This window comes from Grus americana, chromosome 2 (assembly GCF_028858705.1).
Source record: "Grus americana isolate bGruAme1 chromosome 2, bGruAme1.mat, whole genome shotgun sequence".
Lineage (NCBI taxonomy): Eukaryota > Metazoa > Chordata > Aves > Gruiformes > Gruidae > Grus > Grus americana.
Genome location: NC_072853.1, coordinates 9,345,031 through 9,369,773, shown reverse-complemented (window position 1 = coordinate 9,369,773; position 24,743 = coordinate 9,345,031). Strand labels below are relative to the sequence as shown.

At 38.7% G+C, this 24,743-nt stretch overlaps 1 protein-coding gene across 1 annotated transcript in view; it reads right to left on the bottom strand.

Annotated features, from left to right (window-relative positions):
• Positions 1-352: 352 nt before the first annotated feature.
• The window catches only part of LOC129202678 (dynein axonemal assembly factor 11-like), a 60,775-nt gene continuing 36,384 nt past the window's right edge, over positions 353-24,743 (bottom strand). Inside the window, exons 13-16 of the mRNA XM_054815986.1 lie at positions 23,296-23,365; positions 22,347-22,442; positions 13,338-13,423; positions 353-2,930 (exon numbers count right to left, since the gene is read on the bottom strand). Of these exons, the coding sequence (XP_054671961.1) occupies positions 2,744-2,930; positions 13,338-13,423; positions 22,347-22,442; positions 23,296-23,365 (439 nt within the window). The 3' untranslated portion in view covers positions 353-2,743. The remainder of the gene's footprint in view (positions 2,931-13,337; positions 13,424-22,346; positions 22,443-23,295; positions 23,366-24,743) is intronic.

The window sequence follows — 24,743 nt, the reverse complement described above, 5'->3', positions numbered from 1 at the left end:
GGAACCGGCTGTGTGCGGCACGGGGCAGCCCCGGCCTCTCCCCACACAGGCTGCCCTGCAGCCCCCACTGTCGAGACCTGGGCACAGACACCCTGTACAATCACAAATGTAGATGTTTTGATGTACAATCCAGAAATTAACCCATATTCATCCTGAAGGGCATAGAACTATTTGTGACATCAAGAAGTAAAACCTAAGACCGTCTCTTTCATAGTTAGCTGGCATGATTAGGAATTTACAGCAAAAAGGGGTATGTTGCAAAAGAAGTTGATGTTTTTATACTCCATTTACCAGAGTAGAGCTGATTAAGTAGATTTCAGGGCTGAGAGGCTTATATCATGGAATCATTTATTCTGAAATTGGAAAAATCAAGTGAATGCACAAGATGGGAAAAGAAAAATCCATCATGATACTACAATAGATCAGATTATGCCCAAATTCAGCTTTGGTTTATGCCTTTGTGATACATACATTTTCTTTTGAGCTCTCAGTATATGCAGCATTAGTATGAAACTTCATTTTTTTTATCCTATATCTGTTTAAAATTGCAACTGAAGAAAATGCATCAGTTCAACCCATCAGCCTAAGTTGATGGATATATTCTGCTTCTCTTCAGTGTGCTTTAAGATAGACTATTTATCTTTATCTTACATTAAACATCTGTGGAGAATTATAAAGCATTTTAGAGTGGCTAAGAAATCCCAGAATTCAATAGCAATGTTTTCTTTCTAACTAGCTGCTGAGTTTTTTGCATAATGTTTTTCACAATTAGGGAAACAGCACTTCCAAAGAATATATCAAGAGCTTGCTATGTGCTGAGGGATATTATGGGCACTATCTGAACCTAGATTGCTACTGAAACAATATATTTTAATGGAGTTTTAGTGGTTCAGTTATAAGTGCAGTTTATTAATTTTCTATCTTAAGGATGAAACCAAGAAGTAACCACAAAATATATAATATAATTATATAATATCATTATATAATATGATTATATAATTATATAATATATTTGATTCTTCCTGAGTTGAATTTGCTTGATCTATCCCATTTGGCTAGAAGCAAAAGCTGGTATGAATCAGTTTCAAATTCATTAGCAAGGTAATGTGGGTCTCAACTTGTTTTTGCTTGGAGTGTCTCTTTGTATTTTAAAATAACAGTGGCCTTAAAACTGGTAAAAACCCAAAGGTATCTTTTTTTTCTATAGAATTGAATGCTAATTGCCCAACTAAAAGGCCAAAAGAGATGTTCAAGCAAATATATATCCTTACATCAAGTGTTTTGTAGACAACAGAGCTAATGAGGCTTCATTTCCTATGGTTTTATGTCCTATGTCCCCTACATATTCCTCAGTAACCACCCAACTCAGAAATATTTGTTGTGACTCTCCCTCTGCAAAATTCCACTGTCTTCTCAATATCTGCCTTTTGCTTCCATAGCAACTCAAGGCCTAACCATAGTTCCTAACTACGTCCCACACTCTCCTCAGCTTTCCCCAAGGTTCCCAGAGCCCTACCATCATGACTCCTAATTTCTTTAACTACCACCTAGGCAAGAATGCTAACATGCAGAAAGAGTTCAGTTACCAACATTTGATTAGCTGAGTGATTACTGCCAGAATAGGTAAACAGCCGAGTTCTCTCTTCCAAACAACAGCTGCATCAAGAGAATCCGTTTTACTACTCACTGATGGGTTTTACTAAATTTAGAGGAGCTGAGTATTTCTATGACCTTCCTCTTTCATCAAATAGGGTGAAAATAACAGAAATGGCATTCAAAAGCAGAGATGTGCTAAGAATAAGAGCCTGTTTTCTCAGGAAACTGGGGAATGGGGAAGAAAAGCAAAAGAAATTTGGTCTTGCCAAATTGCAATGATTTTCTAATGTAACCCAGTATACATTGGGTTTTTGATGCTGCCTGTTTCACTCACGGGGCAATCCAGAAGCTGAGGGAAAAAAGTAGGATAATGGAGTCTCTGGTTGCTAAAAAAGGGCTGGAAGGTAGGGAAGGAGCAGCTCATCCCATTATAGCTGCTTAACCTTATTTCATCCAACAGCTAAAAATTAGCCTTGATATTTTTGGGGAATCCTAAAAAAGATGGAACAGTTTGGAGCAGCTGCATGAAGAGGAAGAAGAATCGTCTGGCTGATTTCTCCCAGCTTCCCAATGGCACCACATCTGAGATAGTGCTCAGCATTATTCTCTCCCAAAATCTTCAAGGACTGGCATTGTTATACCAGCTCCACAATCCAGGAGCTCTGCATTATGCTGGAAAATTCACTGATGTATGGTTCTCACTCCCAGAATACACTGTTTTCTTTTACTCTTGTCCTTCATGAAAAAGAAAACACTGAAGGAATATATAGAGATTTTTGATATCTTCAGTTTAGTCAGAGTAATCATAAATCTTGTTACAAGTGCTTTCTTCCTCCCTTCCCTCCTTTTCTACAGTAATATGTCATCTTTCAAGCTAGACAGTAAATTCTTTGAAGAAATGACAATGTCTGATTTATATAATTCCCATTCTGATTTAAGATCTACTAAGTAAACAATCTAGAAAAAAAGAGTTTATATAGCCATATACTAACAGAAAATGCCACAGAAAACACAGGTATAACAAAGTTTTTCATAAGAAATATACTAATATTTCCAACTTCAGCTATATTAAACTTACTTTACACAGAGGGTCATGAAAACAACTCAAGCATGCATGCTACATACAGAGGGACTATTTAAGAATGTTTCAAATTAAGGGAGGAACATCTTCATTATTTTCAGAATCAACATAACTCCTCTTAGTCTCTGTAATCTTCTCTGGTTGTAGCCTAATAGGTCCCTGTCCAATTCGTTCCTTTTCTTGAACTATCTTTGTCACATCAGGGAATGAATATTTACAAGGATCCACTTCTAATTTCTCAACTTGTCCACTCCTGAAACAAGAGGGAAACAAATTGCAGTGTCAAATATAACAGAACTATTTTAGGTGTCTGTTTATAAATCTGTTGACTTCAGTGTGAGAGTTGTTACTGAGTCCAATTAAACCAAGATTAAGAGTTCCTGTAACTTGAAAAGTGATATGAAAAACTCAGAAGAGTACTACAAAATCTAAGATTTTGTATAAAAGAATCCTTAGCCTACAAATATCAAGAATCCTTAGCCTACAAATATCAAAAGTTAATTTTTTGACATGTATAATTTGCTTTATATCAGAACATGGTGATTGCTGGTATCACATTACAAATGGTTGGCTTTTGATGTAAGACAGGGGTTTTTTAGTATAATTGGTTTTTCATTCTTTTTTTTCTTTTGGTTAATTTTTAGCACAGTTCCTTTACAGCAGCTGTCTATTAATTTCTATTTGACAGATTCATCTTTACAAAGCAGAACTACTTTTATTTAGAGAGAAAATGTAATTGTACTAATTTATTTGCTTTTATCAGCTAATTCTTATGTTTTGGCATTATGAAACCTCACCATGTTTGTATTATGAAAAAAAGAATTAAATGAAAGTATAAGAAAGGTCAGAGTTATAACAGAATTTCCAGATTCTATTGTTATTAAGGAGATTCTTTTAGATCACACTTAGAAATGTATACAGTCCTCTCATTAAGGCAACCTATCCAAATGACATGATGATCACAGATTTGAAATATTCTTATACTTTCTGTCTTGCTGCATTTCAAGCCACTGCTCTTTTCTAATAGAGGAGATCAACAATTAAATGGAAAAATCCAGCCTGTTTTCAAGTAATTTGGAACTGTTTACAGGAAAAAATGGCAAAATGGAAATTTAATTGTACAATGATGTTCTAATTTCTGCAAATTCCAACACAATTTGTACATCTTCATACTAATTTTCATTTTATACTGAGTGCTACTTTGGGTTAAAGTTCCAAGCTCAGCATTACAAAAGACAGTGCGTCACTCTTCAAAGATGTGAGAAAACTACAGTGTTATCCAGGAGATCAGAAAGGCTCATTAGAACTAAAACAAACAAAAAAGTAGCAAAATCACTGGATGAAAGAATGCATTTCTTTGATGACAACACAGGCAATGAAAATATGTAAATAAAGTATATTAAAGGATTTTTAACTGAAAAGACACCATCTTTAGTTGTTAAAACAAAGAGAGAGCTTTGCCAAGGAGCTTCCAAATTCTACCAGTGCTTCTCCATCAAGGCTCTGTGAGATCTGAAGAGACATCCCAGCCCACATCTGTGTGTAAAATCTCTGTCCCAGGGGAGGAGCAATGCAGAGGGATTCATGGGAGGTTTCCTCCTCTCCTCATAGGCTACGTGGAGGAAAGTGTAACTAACAGAACAGGTAGTAATCAGCCTAGCCACCTCTTTCAGCCCTATGCCACTAGATTTTTCTTAGACTATAGGAATTATTTGCTCATTTTGCTGAGCAGAAAATGACCGGAGAAGCACCCTGCTGTAATAATCTGGATAACCTTTTCCAAAAAGTGATACAAACAAACAAAACTAGTCAGAGGAGAAATTTATGGGTAATACAAACAGGTACAAGAAAACTGTTATTTCTTTACCCTTCCTCAAATTATATGGCTAGATTTTTTGTTATACTACACAGTTTGATGAAATAAAAGTGGATTCACTGTGTGGCAACCATCTAGAAAATATTCATCCTCAAGAGGTAAAAGACAATTTTGTTTCCTGTGTAATTTATGAAATGTGCTCTGACCTGGAATTACTTTATCAGTAGCTGTTGGGGAGATTCCAAAGAGAGCACACCATGTCCAGAGTCTCAATCTAATCACTAATCACTAATCTGAAGCACCTCAGAAAAAGCTAAAAAAAGCATAAATATGAAAATTAATTAGCCTCAGCCTGTGCTTCCCTCACATGATAGAAAAGATTTTCCTTGAAGTTTTTTAATTAGTAGTGGTATTTTATATTTGTCCAACTGCTCTAAAATTGTACAAATTGCTAGTCATGAAAATCCAATAAACTCTATGGAGTTTGAATAGCTTATTGCTTAGTAGCAGAATAAACTTCAATATACCAGAAATTAATTAACAGCAAGCATCATAAGTAACAGTCCACCTCAACAAGCTGTGAAAGGATTATACGCATCAGTCATTCTCAAAATTTAATCAGCACATATTATCTAGATGTATCTATTAGCAACAGACAATAGGAAGGACTGAGAATCAAGCACAGGTGATTTTCTTCCAGAAAGGAAGTAGATTTTTATGTACTTAAATGCACATGATCAAATATTCTATACTTGTTTAGTAAAGCTTCATAGTGCTACCTCAACTACCATGAGATATGTATTTGGCTGATGAAAAGACTCAGTTATGCAGTTATAAGTCAGTGCAGCTACGACACATACATCTGCTGAGAATCTTCTCCTCGCATTGTGTAAACTATTGCATTGGGTTTGCGTGGCAAGGTTTTGGTAGTGGGAGGGCTACAGGGGTGGCTTCTGCAAGAAGCTGCTAGAAGCTCCCCCTGTGTCTGATAGAGCCAATGCCAGCCGGCTCCAAGATGGACCCGCCACTGGCCAAGGCCGACTCACTCAGCTCCTCTGTGATAACATATTTAAGAAGGGAAAAAAACAAGTTAGAGAGAGAGAGCTTTTGCAGCTGGAGGGAGGAGTGAGAAGATGTAAGAAACTCTGCAGACACCAAGGTCAGTGCAGAAGGAGGGGGAGGAGGAGCTCCAGGCGCCGGAGCAGAGATCCCCCTGCAGCCCGTGGTGAAGACCATGGTGAAGCAGGCTGTCCCCCTGCAGCCCATGGAGGAAGGATGAGGGGGTGTAGAGATTCCACCTGCAGCCCGTGGAGGACCCCACGCTGGAGCAGGTGGAGGCACCTGAAGGAGGCTGTGACCCCATGGGAAGCCCATGCTGGAGCAAGCTCCTGGCAGGACCTGTGGCCCCGTAGAGAGAGGATCCTATGCTGGAGCAGGTTTTCTGGCAGGACTTGTGACCCCGTGGGGGACCCATGCTGGAGCGGTCTGGTCCTGAAGGTCTGCACCCTGTGGAAGGGACCCACGCTGGAGCAGTTCATGAAGAACTGCAGCCTGTGGGAAGGACTCACATTGGAGAAGTTCGTGAAGGACTGTCTCCCGTGAGAGGGACCCCACGCTGGAGCTGGGGAACAACGAGAGGAGTCCTCCCCCTGAGGATGAAGAAGCAGCAGAGACAACGTGTGATGAACTGACCTTACCCCCCATTCCCTGTCCCCCTGTGCCACTGAGGGGGGGCGGAGGTTGAAGCCGGGAGTGAAGTTGAACCCGGGAAGATGGGAGGGGTGGGGGGAGGTGTTTTAAGATTTGATTTGATTTCTCATTCCTCTACTCTGTTTTGCTTAGCAATAAATTAGATGAATTTCCTCTCTCAGTTCAGTCTGTTTTGCTCGTGACAATAATTAGTGAGTGATCTCTCCCCATCCTTATCTCGACCCACAAGCTTTTCGTTATACGTTTTCTCCCCTGTCTAGTGAAGGAGGAGGAGTGATAGAGCAGCTCTGGTGGGCACCTGGCCTCCAGCCAGGGTCAACCCACCACATCTATGCAAAAAGAGGCTGGGTATTGATGATGTCAAAACTAACCACCTGAAAATTTTTGGAAGAACGAATAGTTTTAGGTCATTTAAAGATTTTTTCCATGTAATTCTACCTAGCAGAACAAAAATAATCTTGTTGCTGAAGCTTTTCAATGAGCTACGGTTGGACAAGAGTGATGAAAACAATAATACTTCTTGCAGGACCAGCTACAGCACATGTCTGGAAATCTCCGTGTTTGCAAATTATTTCAATTTCAGGTTTTAAAAAAAAACAGAAGTTCACAGTTTTTGGCACTGCTACCTGCTACTGAGTGTTCTCTACTCAAGGGAAAATTATGGCCTATGATTAGAGCACCATACAAACTAAATAATACTGGATTAAATCCTTTCTTTTTTCCTGGCATTTTTTCCCCTTAGAAAGGCTATTTCTATCTCCATATATATTGTGGTTTAACTTGGCAGGCAGCTAAACGCACACAGCCGTTTGCTCACTCCTCTCCCAGTGGGATGAGGGAGAGAATCAGAAAAGAAAGGTAAACTCATGGGTCGAGATAAAAACAGTTTAATAGGACAGAAAAGGAAGGGAATATAATAATAGTAATGATAAAAGAATATACAAAACAAGTGATGCACAATGCCATTGCTTACCGCCCGCTGACCAATGCCCAGCCAGTCCCTGAGCAGTGGTTCCTGCCCCCTCCCACCAACTTGTCCCCAGTTGGTTTTTTTTTTCAGCATGACATCATATGGTATGGAATATCCCTTTGGTCAGTTGGGGTCAGCTGTTCTGGCTGTGTCCCCTCCCAGCTTCTTGTGCACCCCCAGCCTACTTGCTGGCAGGGCAGTATGAGAAGCTGCAAAGTCCTTGACTTAGTGTAAGCACTGCTCAGAAACAACTAAAACATTGGTGTGTTATTAATATTATTTTCATCCTAAATCCAAAACACAGCACTATGCCCGCTGCTAAGAAGAAAATTAACTCTATCCCAGCTGAAACCAGGACAACATAGTTCCACAATGCTTTTAAAAAAAGAAAATTAAAGGACTTCACAATAAAGAAAGTCAGTCCTTTCATTTTGCATAACTATAGCAGCCTGCTGAACAATCTGGTGTGTGACAGAGCACATATCTGATAATTTGATATTTTTTGATAATTTACACTTTTGTTCACACAGTTCTTAATCCCCATATTTGATATTTTAATGATTTGACAGTTACATTCCCCTGTTTCAACTTCTGAATTTCAATAAAATTTAGATTGCTAAAGATTTCTCATACATTTGATCCATAATATACATTTTTTGACATTTGTTTGAAAGTTGCCTTTCTGGCACCAGGATTTCCAAAGATTTTAACAAGTCACAACCAACAGCTTTGGAGAGATGCTTTGTTCTAACACTGTGAATGAAACGGCACAAAAGTCATTATCATCTTAGAAAAAATACTAACAAATCCTTTTCTCAAATAAGAAAATAAAGTTATTTCAGTATATGGAATTATATCGTATTTGAGAGCTTTAAGAAAGACAAATCTTTTTTTAACTCTATCTCAGCCAAAACCAGGACAATGTTTGTTAAAAACTGATTGTGAATGTTTGATGCTTGCCAAACTCTCGTCTCAACTTTTGAAAATACAGGCTTAGAAAAATCTACTAGGTAATCTAAGCAAATAATCCTGGTTTTATAAATCCTTGGTATATTAATACTTCTTTCATTTTATGAGAGGCCTTTCAAATGTCTCTACATCAGTGTAATCTGAAATGAAGCTGTAACTGGAGTCTTCAGAATCAGTGGATCATTGGGAAGATATGAATACACAATGGCTGGTAGAATCAAATTCATTTCTCAAGGACTAAACTACAATCAAGAAGAACTAACAAATCACTGGTAAAAAGTTCTGATAAATAAAAGGCTGATGATATCTAGGTCATTCTATTCTAAAAGACAAATACATCTCACAAATAGGATTCATCAGACTAAGAACATAGATAATACTAGCATCCAAGTTTCTAAAAGTTAGACAGAAAATCATAGTCACTGTGACATTTTCAACTTCACTGTTCCATCCCTTACCTTCTTTTGTGCAATCACTTCAAGATACCAAATCTGAAACTGACCTTTTCTGTTAGCAAGAAAAACGCTCCAACACTTGCAATATGCAAATTGATCCTGGATTTCTACATCTGGCTATAATACCATCTTATTTTCACTCCTTGATTAACCCAGAAAAACCCTTTATCTAACAAGGTGTTAAGACTTTGTTTACAAAGTTATGGAATGTTACAAAGACACTTTAAAGTACATCTCTGCCCTCAGTCTTTTGTCCTCGTCACATATAGACAGCTGGAGATGACTTTAGATTGTAGTGATCAAGAGTTAACTGAACAGTATTCTTGACAATGCTGTTCTCCAAAATGGCACATTTCTGAAGTCTCCTCACCCTTATTACAGTTATGGATTACCAGATGCCTGTGTGTGCAAATTAATTTTCAAATCACTTCTTAGGCAACCCACCTTTTCTTCTCATTAGTCAAATGATAGAGATGTATACCCTCTACTTTGATTAGCTCCAGGCCTCCATGAGAATGCAAATGAATCTAGTCTTTAAGAGTAACTTGAGTAAAAAGCCTTTTTAATATGTTGCTTAGTCACACCTGACTCCAATTTCTGTTTAAGAAGTCAATTGAATTACAACTCCTATGGTTCCTCCTTTCCCAGACAATGTAACTTGCATTGTAAAAATTCTCAATGCCTTCATGACAGCTAACAAACTATGTAGCCTGAAAATATTATTTTTGCAAATCTATTCAACTCTCAAGATTTGTAATCTACTCCCAGGTATTTATAGAAGGCAAACATGACATCTCAATAGAATTGATAATTGATTTACCATTTGTGATCTTTCCACACAATTCATCTTTCATGCAGGCCACGCTTCAGATGCACTTAGCTTTCTTCAAGTTAAAATATTTGTGCTTGGTTTAGGCACAAAAGTGAAGGCGAATTTGCGTTTTGAAAGGTCACATAAATCCTCCTGCAATTCTTTCAGGTTAGTTTGTCTACAGCTCCATTCAGTTTCTGACCTGATTTTACCTTACATTCCTGGTCTTGAGGAAATTATACATTTTGTTCTACTGTATTTCTCTTTGCAACATGAAATTCTCTTCTTTCCAACTTGTCACACCTCTGTCCCTGTGTGTGTAAGCTGTAGAAATGTAAGACTGGGAGAGATCCTCAGCCATTAAGTCTGTGGAAAGGAAGGGAGCATTCCCACACTTCACAAGGATTCTTTTGAGGATCCATATTAGGACTTCTAACTCCCAAAGAAAGCTTCTTACCCTTTATCTAAAAATTTCTCCCACAAATTTGTTCTTTGCATCTTCTGAATCAAGCTAAATCAGGGTCATCTGGTAAAGCAGAACTTTGCAGTATGTCTTATGTTCAGCAACACTCTTACATCTTGAGTGAGACAACTGTAATCAATCTTTTTTCTTTGCTTGTTAATAAATGGGAAAAAACTCAATTAAAATGAAAAGTTCTCCAAAATTAAAGTTAATGCTTGTTCATCACTGTGAAAATGTAAACCATAAAAGAAGTTCTGTTAATGAGTCTTATGATGGCATGTTTGCTAGAAAAAAGTTGGAATTAAAATAAAATACAGTGTGTAAAAACATCCAAGTTTTTTGTCCTACAGTTCAATATAACTTACAGGCATTTTTATATATTTAATGTCTCTTCCAACTAGTGAAATTTGGCTGAAACTGGATAACCAGCAGCATCTATGGGTGTACCAGCAGACAGTGGTGAACATTACTGCAGCATATGGGTTTTTTTCTGTTTTCCCCTTAATAATTCAGATTTAAAAAACAAAACAAAACAAAACCACAAAAAAAACCCCACCAGCCCTAAGAGAGTTCTAAATTACACGTTGCCAGTAAGAACTGATTCCGGTAGAATGTAAGTCAGATTTCTAACCTAATGCACTACAGAATATTTTCTATAGCACCTGCTGGCTTAGTGAAACAGTGCAATATCACTTAGCTAAGGGGAGAAAGACACTTAGAGCAGTCAGGTTTGCAATGCCTGAACTACTCAATAGAAATCAGCTCTACTTTACATTCATTATTTCATTATAAAAGATGTGTATAGACCAGAACTTGCTGATTTGTTTTTAATTCTGCTTTGTGAAGTACCCTAGTAATTGTTGCTCCATTCCTTTGCCTCTTTAAATTAATCCATTCTCTGTCTGTATTTCTCAACCCTCCTCTCCATATAAAGATCCACAGGAAAAAAAAAAGAAGAAAAAGAAAAAGGTCTCTCTCATGTATTCGTATGTATCTTTCTTTACTATAGGAATTGCACTGTGTGTATATTTACATTTAGAGTTATTTTGAGTTTGATTTCATTTTGTTTTCTTCTCCAATGTGTTAAAAGGAAAATAGTCTAAAGCTGAGCATATGGACAAGGATTATCGACTTTATGTAACTGTTACAATTAAAATCTCCAGTATGACTTCTGAAAAGTCAGTTCCTACCTACATCTGAATTTCACCTATGAAACTGTGTCGAACACAACTTCTATACCTGATGAATTGTGAGGCCAGTTGCAGTAAAGATTGGCATACTCAGCTACTATATTGATAAAGGCTTTTCAAGTATAATAAATCAATATGTCAAATTTCTCCCATAGAAACTTGTCTTTTTGAAGGTTTGAAATACAATTTTGTATACATTCACAGAAGAAATCTCTCTTACATGGCAGAAGTAATGATAGTATCATCATGTAATCTAGTTAACAAGAGTTAAAGAGATTTAAAGCACTACATTATATCTTAGCAGATTATATGTCTGGCAGCATTTAGCTAAGACATCTGTAGCTGTCAAGTGTAATCACTGTAATGAATGTTCTTCTGTAATCTAAGAGACAACTATTCAGCAAATTTTTATCATCTGACTAGTCAGCGACTTTTCAACTAAAGAGGTCAAAACTTACTATTTTTACTAAGAACTGTAATTCAAAATACTTTTTTCTTGCTTCTACTTTTGTTTTATATATTCCTGTAATATTTTAACAGTAAAATTTGCATTTTTCCTTCAAGATCTGAAGTATATTCATAATTACTTAAAACTGTATAGAAATCAAACACAAATTCTTAGACTTTCGCTATGCCATGGAGTATCTTTAGTTCATCAGTTAGCAGGAAAGGGGACCGTTTCCCATTATTACTTCAATTTCCCTTATTGCTTCCATTATTTCCCATTATTACTTCCATTAATTCCACATCCCTGTTATTACTTGCATTTAAACATTTACTGTGTAGCCAAAACTAAAGGCACACAGAGGATCCTAAGGAAATATATATTCCTTATCCACCAGTTGCCAACTCTTTTGCTGTTTGGCAGAATCTGTTTGGAAGAGAGATAATGTCAGTTATCTAATGAAGAAAGATCTAGTTTTCTCCTGGACAAAAGTAAAGACATTTCTTTTAACTGATTTCTTTTAATGTATCTAACCTTTAGCTGTACTTCTGTGGGAAAGAACCGTTCCTTCTGCACAGTAAGTATCCACTATTTGGCTTGGACCTTTTAAAAATATTTTAAACGCTCAGTAATCAAGACGGTGCACTGCTGTAATCACTGCTGCGTAAGGAAAGGGTGCCGTGCTTGTGGCTCATTAGGAATCTCAGCAAATTCTTGCAGTTGTCCTATTGCCTGCTTATCATGAAGGTCATTCAAGAAAAGAAGCCATGACTGATGTTTATTAAAAGTTTTTTTAAAAAAGCAGAATTAATGACAACTGACTCTTGCCGGTGTCTGAAGTATTGAGACCAAGAAGAATACCCATGATCCATAACGCTGTTTATAATTAACTGCTTAGCCTTTCCATCAACATGCACCACAATGAAATAAAAAAAAGGAAACAAATGCAACACTTCAAGTGTAAAAAGATAAACTGCTTAACAAACCTTGTTGTTACTATACCTTATTTTGGTGTGAATACCATTGCTGATAGCAAGAAGAAAAGGAAACATTAAAAGATATATCATAGTATTTGTACTTAGGCCAAGCGTCCATCAACCCTAGTGACTATCTAGAGCAATGGCTAGTAACACTTGCTAGGAGTAAAAATGAAAAATACTGCATCACTGATATTTGTTTGCTTCTGGCAGTCATTAACTTCAAGATTTCAAGAGCTGGAATTTACTGTTTTTCTTTACTGTGAGGGTGGTGAGGCACTGGAACAGGTTGCCCAGAGAGGTTGTGGATGCCCAATCCCTGGAAGTGTTTAAGACCAGGTTGGATGAGGTTCTGGGCAACCTGGTCTAGTGGAGGGTGTCCCTGCCCGCAGCAGGGGGGTTGGAACTAGGTGGTCTTTGAGGTCCCTTCCAACCCAAACCATTCTATGATTCTATGATTCTATGATTTTACATCACATTTAATAGGATGGATCTATGTTATAAAACCTTGCAGAATTGCTTTTTGAGCCTATTTGTTACTGCACTAGTTCAACCTGTATACCAGTGAGTGGGTCATTTAGTTTTAATATATACTAGTTTAATAGTCTGAATGAATTGATGGAACAAAACTGATTAGCAGAAGTAAGTGCTTTTTTGGCTCTGCTATTGGAGCAGATCACTTTATAAACAGCACCAGTCAGGCCATTAGTCTAAAGCTTTTAAACATAGTTTTACTCTATACAAATCAATATTTTCATACTTTTGACAATAACATAATAAAAAGCATATATTCTGGCATATGAACAAGAAACAGACAAAAAATAAAACTAATATAAAAGAAAAAAAGGAATTACCTTCTTGCATTTTTTTTCAGTGTATTAAAATCAGAATCTTTAATTGAAGTTGATACTTTTTTCTTAGTCAGGATTATTTCTTTAGCCTAAAATAAAAATAGGCAGAAAAATAAATCTCATAAAAGTTGATATTTATGCTCACAAGCATTTAAATAATCTCTCAAAAATAGAAAAATTAAGAGAGTCTGAATAAATTTTCTCTTTATTCTTTCTGTTAGATTTTAACATGTCACTCAACATGAAACATATGCATAAGACAATTTTAACCAAATCAGCTGAATGGAATTATTTTCAAATATGTATATGAATATATATATATATAAAATTAAATAGATACATCTATTTATATTTAATTATATGTTGTTTTTTTAGTACCATGTTAACAATGCACATTACTAATTTTCTCCATAGCTACCTGGTTCATGATATGCCTCCCACTTGCATTTCAGTTCGGGTGTCCATATGCCATTTCAGACATTTTTATTAAAGAATCTGCTGCAATCTAGACTGCTCCTCACTCTTTATAAAAGGACGAGTGACCCCAAAGTCCCTCAGCTCCTTTGCTAAAACAGAATCTCAAGTTCAAAGTCCAAGTGAATTCCCCTTCTCAAAGAAAACATGTCCATCACCATTTTTTGGAAGACATGTTATTGGCAAAAGGGTATCTCTTTCCTGTCAGCAACATCATGGGAGAGGGACCCCTTAAGCATTTGAAAGGAAGGAGGAGAACAGGAACTATACCAAACAGTTCATTTTATTGACTGTTTCTTTGTGCAGTTGATTTGAAAGTAGTCCGTTGCAGATGCCCAGTAAACTGTCTCCATTCTAAAATCTGTAAGAAATAAGACAGAGCCTGTAGCTTCTGTCGTTTGTTTCTGAAATTCATCGTGAAGGGGCTGATCACCTCTGATTCTGTATATATTCTGGTGAAGGAAAGTCTGTTTCTTTGGATCTTCCCTTTCTTCTCAGGAAGCCCTCTAGTGTTCTGTTCTTTTAATAATTTATTCCATTGATCCCTTTGAGACTAATTATTTTGCCCTCAGAGCACATCATCAAGGATGGTGAGGAAATTTGCTGATTCTGCAATCAACAAACAAGACTTCCTTGACAAGAAGTGATCCGGGAACTTAGGAAATGGTTAGGATTTGCCTACTAAAACATCTATTATCAATTACTAAATATTGTTGGACATAAAAGCTCTTCTGCTCAAAAGATGTCCTCCTACCTCTGTTCAAGAAAAAAATTAAGTGATACTGTCTATTTTTTCTTCTTTTTGAAACACAACTCCATATGCAACAAGCCAGTATCTGACTGTCCATCTCTTAGTGACAGTAATCAAGTGAGGATAACTGTTCTGGAAAATAGAACTGCCATAGTTTCAACTGTGGCCAAAAATAAGGCTTTGGGCTCAGTAGAAGGAAACTGTATGAAATTTAAAGGCTGTAGTATACAGGAAGATGGACTAAATTAATATAATGAAGCTTTCTGAAAGTGATTCTATGAAACTATTGATAATATTTGCATTCATCAGAAAAAAGAGAGACCTTTTAAGATCACTAGCAGAGAATTCTAGAAATGAGTGTGTTAAACAGGATCTGAAACATATTTGAGAAAACAGAAGGAATATGTGAAAATAATATTTTTAAGCTGAGTCATCTTTTCAGTCCACATTGTTTTCCTACAGTGGCTTTCTTCTTCTAGAATGAGAAGTCCACTGAGTAACAGAGTTTCCCTGAAACGCATTTATTCTGAAGGATTAATAGATTTCCAGGGTTCCACAGCTGTATGTCTCCACATGTCTTTGATGGTAATGAAATATTACTGCATTTACCATACCTAGATAAGTGAGAATTATATAATGAAATTCTATCAAATAACCTTTACACTGACATGCATAATATGTACCACTCCTATTTTTAAATTAATTACGGAATCTAACTCTCATTGATCTTTAAGTTTCTAAACGCTTTTGAAGGCCCAGGCAATAAAAAGCTGTCAGAAATCATTTGTGACTGCTTATATAATAAAGAATTAATCAAAAAGTCCAAGTTTTGCTCTGATTCACTAAAATAAGGAAAGTGAAGTTTTAAAACATGACACACGATGTCTTAGAACCCCAAATAAAAACTGTTTGCTAGTAACACTAGGTTTTGATGCTATTTCTCAGACACTAATTAAAATGCTACTGCTGTAATCCGCTGATGACTTTTTACAAAAACACTGATTTAATATGCCAATTTTGGTCAAAGTCTATTGAAGAAACTCTCAGTTTTTATTTTTCCTGCATCATCTGCAAAGATGACACTGCCATAGAGTCATAGAGGTTCAAAGTTTGAAAAGCTTCATGTCATAAATATTTTTCCCAGAAAAGGAAGTATGTACAATGCACTCTACTATTGAGTCCTTACTCATGCAAAATCTCTGTACAGATGATTTTTACAGTATAAACACTACACTTTAAAAGTATCACTGTATCATTTCACTGAATGTTATGTCCTTCTGTTTGTTTTGACGACCTTCCAAAAAAATGTTGGTAGACACTGCCTTAGAAAGACACCCATTCTGCAGTCATTTGCTGTGCAGTAAATAGTACATTTAAGAAAAATGTTTCCAGATAAGAAGGTGAAAATTATTTGATTTCTTTTACTTCATGTGGAATTTACTATCTCTCACATCTATGATATGGCAAGGTCATTGGAGTGGCAAGGAGCGAGGTTTTGTTTTTCATTTTAAAGGCTACGGAACTATGAACATTCATCTGTGGAAGATGAATGGTGAAAGGTTTAGTAACCTGATCAGAAACTCACTAAAGAAGTGAAAAACACTTAGAGAATTCAGTTAGCTTTCTGTTCTGTTACTGAGAAGAGAGATATCTTTCCAGGATAGTATTGCAAGAAGCATGTTATAGGAGACTATTTTTAGGTTAATAGCATTTTTAACATTTCACTTACCTAAGGAATGGGCTAGGCCATTTATCTAGTTGCAAATAATTTTATTTTGATAATAATTGTTTATCAGGAACAAAAAGGTTAAATATAGTGCAATATAGTCATTAGGCTTATCTTATCACTGATACAGCCTGAAAGATGTTGCAGGAACTCTGTTCTTCCTATTATCTGACTAAAAGGAATTCATATTACGTTGATGACATCAAATTAGTATTCTCAAACATTGTTGATAACCTGAGCCATAACATTCTGGAAGAAAAAATATCTATTGGCCTTAGAGTTATTGCTAATCTTTTTTCATTATACTTTGCTTCCTAGATTACAACTTATTAACACCAATAAAATTTGTATGGATAGAGAGTATCTGAAAAGGATATGTATCCAAAAAATATAGCTTGTACACTCTAATTCAGTCCTGGGGGAAGGGAACAGATTCTGTGACTGTAATTTAAAACAAAGAACAATAGGTTTGTAACTGCTACATGCAATTGCTGTGAAGTAGCACAGATTCATCTTTGGTCAGCAAATCCATGAAGTTCACAGGATCACATACCGACAGGATGGTTGAGGTTGGAAGGCACCTTTGGAGGTCATCTGGGCCAACCTCTCTGCCCAAGCAGGGCCACATAGAGCTGGCTGCCCAGGACCACATCCAGATGGTTTTTGAACATCTCCAAGGTTGGAGACTCCACAACCTCCCTGGGCAACCTGTGCCAGTGCTCAGCCACCCTCACAGTAAAAAAGTGTTTCCTGATGTTCAGAGGGAACCTCCTGTGTTTCAGTTTGTGCCCATTGCCTCTGGTCCTGTCACTGGGCACCACTGAAAAGAGCCTGGCTCCATCCTGCTGTACACCATCCCTTCAGGTATTTATCAGTATTGATAAGACCCCCTGCAGCCTTCTCTTCTCTAGGCTGAACAGTCCCAGCTCTCTCAGCCTTTCCTCATAGGAGAGATGTTTCAGTTCCTTCATCATCTTCGTGGCCCTTTGCTGGATTCCCTCCAATATGTCCATGTCTCTCTTGTGCTGGGGAGCTCAGCACTGGACACAACACTCCAAGTGTGTCTCACCAGTGCTGAGCAGAGGGGAAAGATTGCCTCCCTCAAACTGTTATTCTATAGAGCTTCTGTCTCCTCAAGTCTTACAAATATCTCTGAATTTTGAGATGAAACAGACTCCAGACCCTCAGGCTAGGGAAAATATGCAGGTGTAGCTAAAATATCCAGGTAGGTGAAATGTAGGTGAAATGTAAAGTTAATAATTGTGTTGGGTTTGCGTGGCAGGGTTTTGGTGGCGGGGGGGCTACAGGGGTGGCTTCTGTGAGAAGCTGCTAGAAGCTCCCCCTGTGTCTGATAGAGCCAATGCCAGCCGGCTCTAAGACGGGCCCGCCGCTGGCCAAGGCCAAGCCAATCAGCGCCTCTGTGATAACATATTTAAGAAGTAGAAAAACACTTAGAGAGAGAGAGCTTTTGCAGCCGGAGAGAGGAGTGAGAAGATGTAAGAAACTCTGCAGACACCAAGGTCAGTGCAGATGGAGGGGGAGGAGGAGCTCCAGGCGCCGGAGCAGAGATCCCCCTGCAGCCCGTGGTGAAGGCCATGGTGAAGCAGGCTGTCCCCCTGCAGCCCATGGAGGAAGGATGAGGGGGTGTAGAGATTCCACCTGCAGCCCGTGGAGGACCCCACGCCGGAGCAGGTGGAGGCACCTGAAGGAGGCTGCGGCCCGTGGGAAGCCCACGCTGGAGCAAGTTCCTGGCCGGACCGGTGGACCCGTGAAGAGGGGAGCCCACGCCAGGGCAGGTTTGCTGGCAGGACTTGTGACCCCGTGGGGGATCCCACACTGGAGCAGTTTGCTCCCGAAGGTCTGCACCCCGTGAGAGGGACTCCATGCTGGAGCAGGGGAACGATGAGAGGAGTCCTCCCCCTGAGGAGGAAGAAGCGGCAGAAACACCGTGAGATGAACTGACCGTAACCCCCATTCCCCGTCCCCCTGTGCCGCTGAGGGGGGGAAGGTTGAAGCCGGGAGTGAAGTTGAGCCCGGGAAGATGGGAGGGGTGGGGGGAAGTGTTTTAAGAGTTGATTTTATTTCCTCATTCCTCTACTCTGTTTTGCCTAGTAATAAATTAGATGAATTCCCTCTCTAAGTTTGGTCTGTTTTGCTCGTGACAACAATTAGAGAGTGATCTCTCCCTGTCCTTATCTCGACCTACAAGCATTTCGTTATGCCTTTTCTCCCCTGTTTAGTGAATGAGGGGAGTGAGAGAGCGGCTCTGGTGGGCACCTGGCCCCCAGCCAGGCTCAACACACCACAGTTATTTTGGCGCCCAACGTGGGGCAGGAGAAAATCGAGATAAGGACAGTAATTGGAAGAGGTAACGAGCAAAACATTGACTGAACGTAGATTGAGAGTGAAATAGCGGTGAAGGGACGGGAGGTGGATTCTGTGTGTATTGTCTACTCTTGTTTAGTGTTGTGATAGTGTTGCTTTGCTTCTGGTGGGGGGAATTCTTTTTCTTTTTCCTTGTTGATGTGATTAGTGTGTGTAGTTTTTGTGTTGAATGTATATTTTAATAATTCTTAAATATGTGATTCACAGAGGCGAGGGGTGGAATGTGTTGGGTTTGCGTGGCAGGGTTTTGGTGGCGGGGGGGCTACAGGGGTGGCTTCTGTGAGAAGCTGCTAGAAGCTCCCCCTGTGTCTGATAGAGCCAATGCCAGCCGGCTCTAAGACGGGCCCGCCGCTGGCCAAGGCCAAGCCAATCAGCGCCTCTGTGATAACATATTTAAGAAGTAGAAAAACACTTAGAGAGAGAGAGCTTTTGCAGCCGGAGAGAGGAGTGAGAAGATGTAAGAAACTCTGCAGACACCAAGGTCAGTGCAGATGGAGGGGGAGGAGGAGCTCCAGGCGCCGGAGCAGAGATCCCCCTGCAGCCCGTGGTGAAGGCCATGGTGAAGCAGGCTGTCCCCCTGCAGCCCATGGAGGAAGGATGAGGGGGTGTAGCGATTCCACCTGCAGCCCGTGGAGGACCCCACGCCGGAGCAGGTGGAGGCACCTGAAGGAGGCTGCGGCCCGTGGGAAGCCCACGCTGGAGCAAGTTCCTGGCCGGACCGGTGGACCCGTGAAGAGGGGAGCCCACGCCAGGGCAGGTTTGCTGGCAGGACTTGTGACCCCGTGGGGGACCCCACACTGGAGCAGTTTGCTCCCGAAGGTCTGCACCCCGTGAGAGGGACTCCATGCTGGAGCAGGGGAACGATGAGAGGAGTCCTCCCCCTGAGGAGGAAGAAGCGGCAGAAACACCGTGAGATGAACTGACCGTAACCCCCATTCCCCGTCCCCCTGTGCCGCTGAGGGGGGGAAGGTTGAAGCCGGGAGTGAAGTTGAGCCCGGGAAGATGGGAGGGGTGGGGGGAAGTGTTTTAAGAGTTGATTTTATTTCCTCATTCCTCTACTCTGTTTTGCCTAGTAATAAATTAGATGAATTCCCTCTCTAAGTTTGGTCTGTTTTGCTCGTGACAACAATTAGAGAGTGATCTCTCCCTGTCCTTATCTCGACCTACAAGCATTTCGTTATGCCTTTTCTCCCCTGTTTAGTGAATGAGGGGAGTGAGAGAGCGGCTCTGGTGGGCACCTGGCCCCCAGCCAGGCTCAACCCACCACAATAATGGAATAAAGGTAGTTGTCAATCATGATATGAAGAGATAATATTAATTTTTCTGATTCAGGTATAACTTTCCAGGCAGGTAGCAGATTTCAATATATATCCAGAGACTCTGAAATATTTGCATTTTCTAAGGCACTTGTAAACTACAAAGAGATTAGAAAGATGTATGAGTAATAAAAGCAGGTTATGGGATAGAAAACTGATAGTACTTAAAATATCCAAAAGACAAGTAAATAGTAAACAAAACTGTTCAGAAACATTTGAAAATGACATTATCCAGCCAGAATGGCAAATGACAAGGCCTCAGTTTCAAAGAAATAAATTTAGGAAAACATAAATTCTCATATGAGTGGATTTTGAACATTAACAAAATATGGATCTTAACCAAATGAGTACAATTTTCAGCATTCTTCAAGCTCCTGGTAAAACTGAATGCTTGATACTAGAGTGACAGTTTGTGATTTAATGAGAGGCTGTCCATGTAGGGAAAGACAGATGGTATGGGACTGGAGCATAGAAGAAAACATAGAAGGTATAGAACCACGAGTGAAAAAGCCAAAAGCTGAAAAATAACTCTTTAGTTACAACTACTAGTTGCATGCTCTTAGCATTACATCAGAGCAAAAGAGAAAGAAATGACCCCAAATAGCAGCTGAAGGTTCCTCCTTCAGAAGAAAATGCTGCAATTGATATATTCTGGTAGATTCATATGTAGCACCATGTCCCACTGCTTCTACTCTCTCCAACAGAGAAGCTTACTAGAGGCCAGAAAGGTAAGGCTAGAGCACCAAGAATTTTTTTTTTTTTCTATAACTGTCCTGGGACAGAGTTACCCTATTTCTGAAAGCCAAAAATATATGGTACAGTCCAACTCTCCAAAGGCATAATGGCTGAAGAGCACGATGCTGAAGTTGATTAACCTTTTCCACAGCTCCCAGAACCCCACCATATAATCCATTCTCATCTTCAGAACTCTGCATTCCTAAAATTTCCAGCTCCCTGTCTGCTCCAAACCCTTCAATCCATCTCTGCTCTTCCTGTAGGTCCAAGAACCCAGTCTTGCACCAGACGACATCAAGTCCCACCTTAAATGCCTTCCTGTTTCTGCCACCATCCCATCCATTGTGCTCCAAACCTGAAAATATCTCTGCCACTGAGATTCCTGCTGCACCTTGTCTTCTATTCTGGTTCACGCTGCTGCATCTTCCCTGTATTTAAGCTCTAATGCCCCCTGAACTCCCACTGGCTGCTGCCTGGCCACCCATTACCTCTCTCACTGCCCGCTTCAGTAAGGCAAGTTGAACCTTCATGTCTTAGATTGTTCCTCATTACTGGTTATTCCTTCTCTATTCTCAGTTTTTTGCAGATGTGTGGGAATGGGTAGGAGATGTCGTGATTCCACCCTTGATTCTACCTCATCCACTCATTATGTCATCCCACAAATCACAAGACCAGTTATGTACCCAGGCTACAAGCTACATTTACAGAAACCATAAGAAGACACACAGTGGAGAGGAAATAAAGTGGACATACCTATCAGTTTGCTCTCATTTACACTACTAGAACTGGGCTGGGCAAGGAAGAGACAGAATACAAAAAACCACTTTAAGTCAATTTGCTTTTACATGCCAGCAGAACCCTCAATTGACTAGAATCCTGATCAGCATGACACTATACAGGCAAACATTAGAGCACAGGTGAGATAGGAGAGCACAGAGGAATTTTAGGGGAATATGACTTCTACCCAGGCTTCTTTAAGTACTAGGGACTGCTGTGCAGCAATTTTCAGCTGAAACACCATGTGGCCACAAGCCTCTTGCTCTGTGATTACATATACTTGGTAGAACTGGCCAGAGGATCCAGGGAGAGCATAAAGGGAAAATGAATTAAGCAGCTCTTGTTCTGATCACCTGAGACATGACAGTAGTACGTCATTCCAGTCCGTGAACCAAAACGCAATTTTCGTGCATATGTGTGCGACACAAATTTTGAAAAATTGATTTGTTTTTATTATTTCACAGGTGGAAAAAGAAAGTAGAGTTGCTTATTTTCAGTTATTTAAAAAATCCTCCATCTTACACATTTACACAATACTGCATGTTTTGCAGAGTCTCTTTTCATGTATGAAAAGCTGGTTTTGTTGAAAAGAAAGGAAATACAAATAGTTCTATTAATACTGATGTTCATAATATTCCTTTAAAGGTATCTTAAATCCTAAAGTTTGGCTTTTATGATTAACTTGTCTTTCTGGAATGTTCATTCATTGGAAAATATGTCCTGATAAAAAAGGCTAGACTGAATAACTTCACCTAGCCAGATGTTACCTGTAACTCAGAAATATTCCAAAAGTACTCACAACTTTTTGACTATCTTTGTACAATGCCTCCTCAGATTATTTTACATACCTTTGGCATGCTGACAACTAAATGACCAGTTGTTTGTGATCTTTTAGCAGAACTGCTGTCTGGCTTCACTTCCTCAGGAAGCACGAGCTGAAAAGGCTATGAGAAAATATGGGATTGAAGTATATCATGCTAAAATAGATCTATCTTTTTTTTTTTTTTTGACCTGGACAGGACACATGCAGAAACATCACTATCATATCCTTTGATTGTAAGGACAGTACAGGTCTACATCCTCTCACTTTATATGTAGTGTTACTAATCCTAATAAATGATTAGCATGCTAAACAGCTTTTACTTACAAGTATAGTCATATGTATATTCCTGAATTGCTGTCATTCCTGAAGTGACATTTCTAAAGAAGGTTATAAAATGATGCTTGACTTATATTAGCAATTAAATTAAAAGATTATCCAGCGTATTTTAGACATAAAGTAATTCTGAAATTTTGTTTATGGAGTTGGTACAGTCACAAATAGGGATTTTGGTTTACCCTTTAAGTACTTTCAATTTTTTAAAAAATTGATGATAAAATTAAAACCACTGAGAAGAGAGAAAACTAGAATGACATTTTAAATGCCCTTTCAAAAGAATATACATCAATTTGTTTCTGTCAGCTATGAATTCCAGATTGTGAAATAGCTAAACTCTAGCCTAGGGCAACTGGGCAAGCTCTCTTCTTCAGTGAATTCTGGTACATGATGGTGCAGGGGGAATAAGAAGAGAGAAGGAGAGAAAGAGAGAGTGAAATTTCATTTCAGGCTTCACATGTCTTCTGGTTAGGACTTCCACAGTTTATGTGTGGTCCAAAATAATGCAAATATAAAAGAATATTTTTTCTGCATAGGTGCACACGGTGGGTAACTCATAAAAGTCAGATCCAGAATCCACTGAATAACTGTGGTGAGCATTAGCTCTTGATTTGAAATGAATGTAGTATGAAAACACTAACCTTTCCCTTCACCAGTACTCGTATGTAAGTTGGCTGGACATCAACATCAAGCAGAGAAGTGTCCAAATGTCTTCAGAATAAAATATAAATAAATGAATCAATCTACAATACAGTCCAGTAAATAAGCAGTGCAGACCATATAGCTCTTTAATGATGATTTTGTAGTTTACAAATTACAAAATTCAATTTCAGTTATTAAGTTATATGAAATATTATTAGGATTTAACATCTTTGGAATAAAAACATGATCTTCCTGTGTTTTCACAGAATGTCATCAAAATAATGTCTAAATTCTGTCAAGTCCACCACATCAGCTATTGTATAGCTGCAAGAATTCAAAATCTTTGTGGGAAATGAAAAACTCTTTCTTATATTAGTTTAGTGCTTTACATTAATATGAAAATTAATCTATCTGGTATTTAAAATTGCAAAAGTATTTTGCTACTTTTCTTTCTGAAGTCTTTACTAGTAAATTTATAATATGTTCTTTTTCTTTTTTCACAGCATTTGCTGGAAAACAATGAACAGAAATACTTTATGTTCCCAGAAAACACAGTACATTTAAATTTCAGTACTGTCAAACAAAATTTGTAACCTGTAAAAGCTCTACTTTGACATCTTTCTTCATCATGCGACACATACACTCATGTTCCTGTGACCTACCAGTGAATACACAAGTACATATTCTTCATTTCCTTTTTTTTTATAATGTTACTTCTCAGGTGCATTTTTCAGTCTTTTTAGTCTGCATTTCTTACAAGTAAGCACAGAATATTACAACATATCCAACATTTTATTGCACCTGAAAAGACTTTCTCAAGCTTCAGAAAAGCCTAATTCTTATAATTCAGAAACATGGAGCAGGCCTCTTTTGAGGGAAATTAATGAGCTGTAAGGGAAGAACACCTGGCATGAATAGGGTTTCTGTGGTATAAAACTAGTTCAAGCTTTACTCTAACAAGATCCTATTATGGGTACATAAGCTTGTGGGTTTCTGACACCTTCCTGAAGTGTAGGCAAGGCCACTGTACTGCTTAGTAGTATATAGTATCAAATAGTTATCAGGTTTCTGTGTCGTATTTTGGCCTGGTTCAACCAAATTTCTTCCAGGCAATACCCTGGCACAGTTCAGGAAATAGCATGGGCCATAGAGTCTTTCCAGTAAGCAAGGAAAGTAGAACAAGGCTACCCCACTCTGTCTTGGGGAGAAGAATTGATCTAGAAGGACATGAACTGTACTAGAGCACCTCTAGGGCCAGAGAATGGGAATAAATTCCATTCCCTACAACCTTAATCTGCAAATAAAGAATGGAAAAGATTTTACAGAAGTATAAAAGGACAGGTGTGGAGGAAACCTGCCTGTGGACTGCAGAAAACATCAATTCTAAAAATTACTATTAGACACAGTGCTCATTCAGGGGTAACAGAACAGTCTGAAGGGCCTTTGG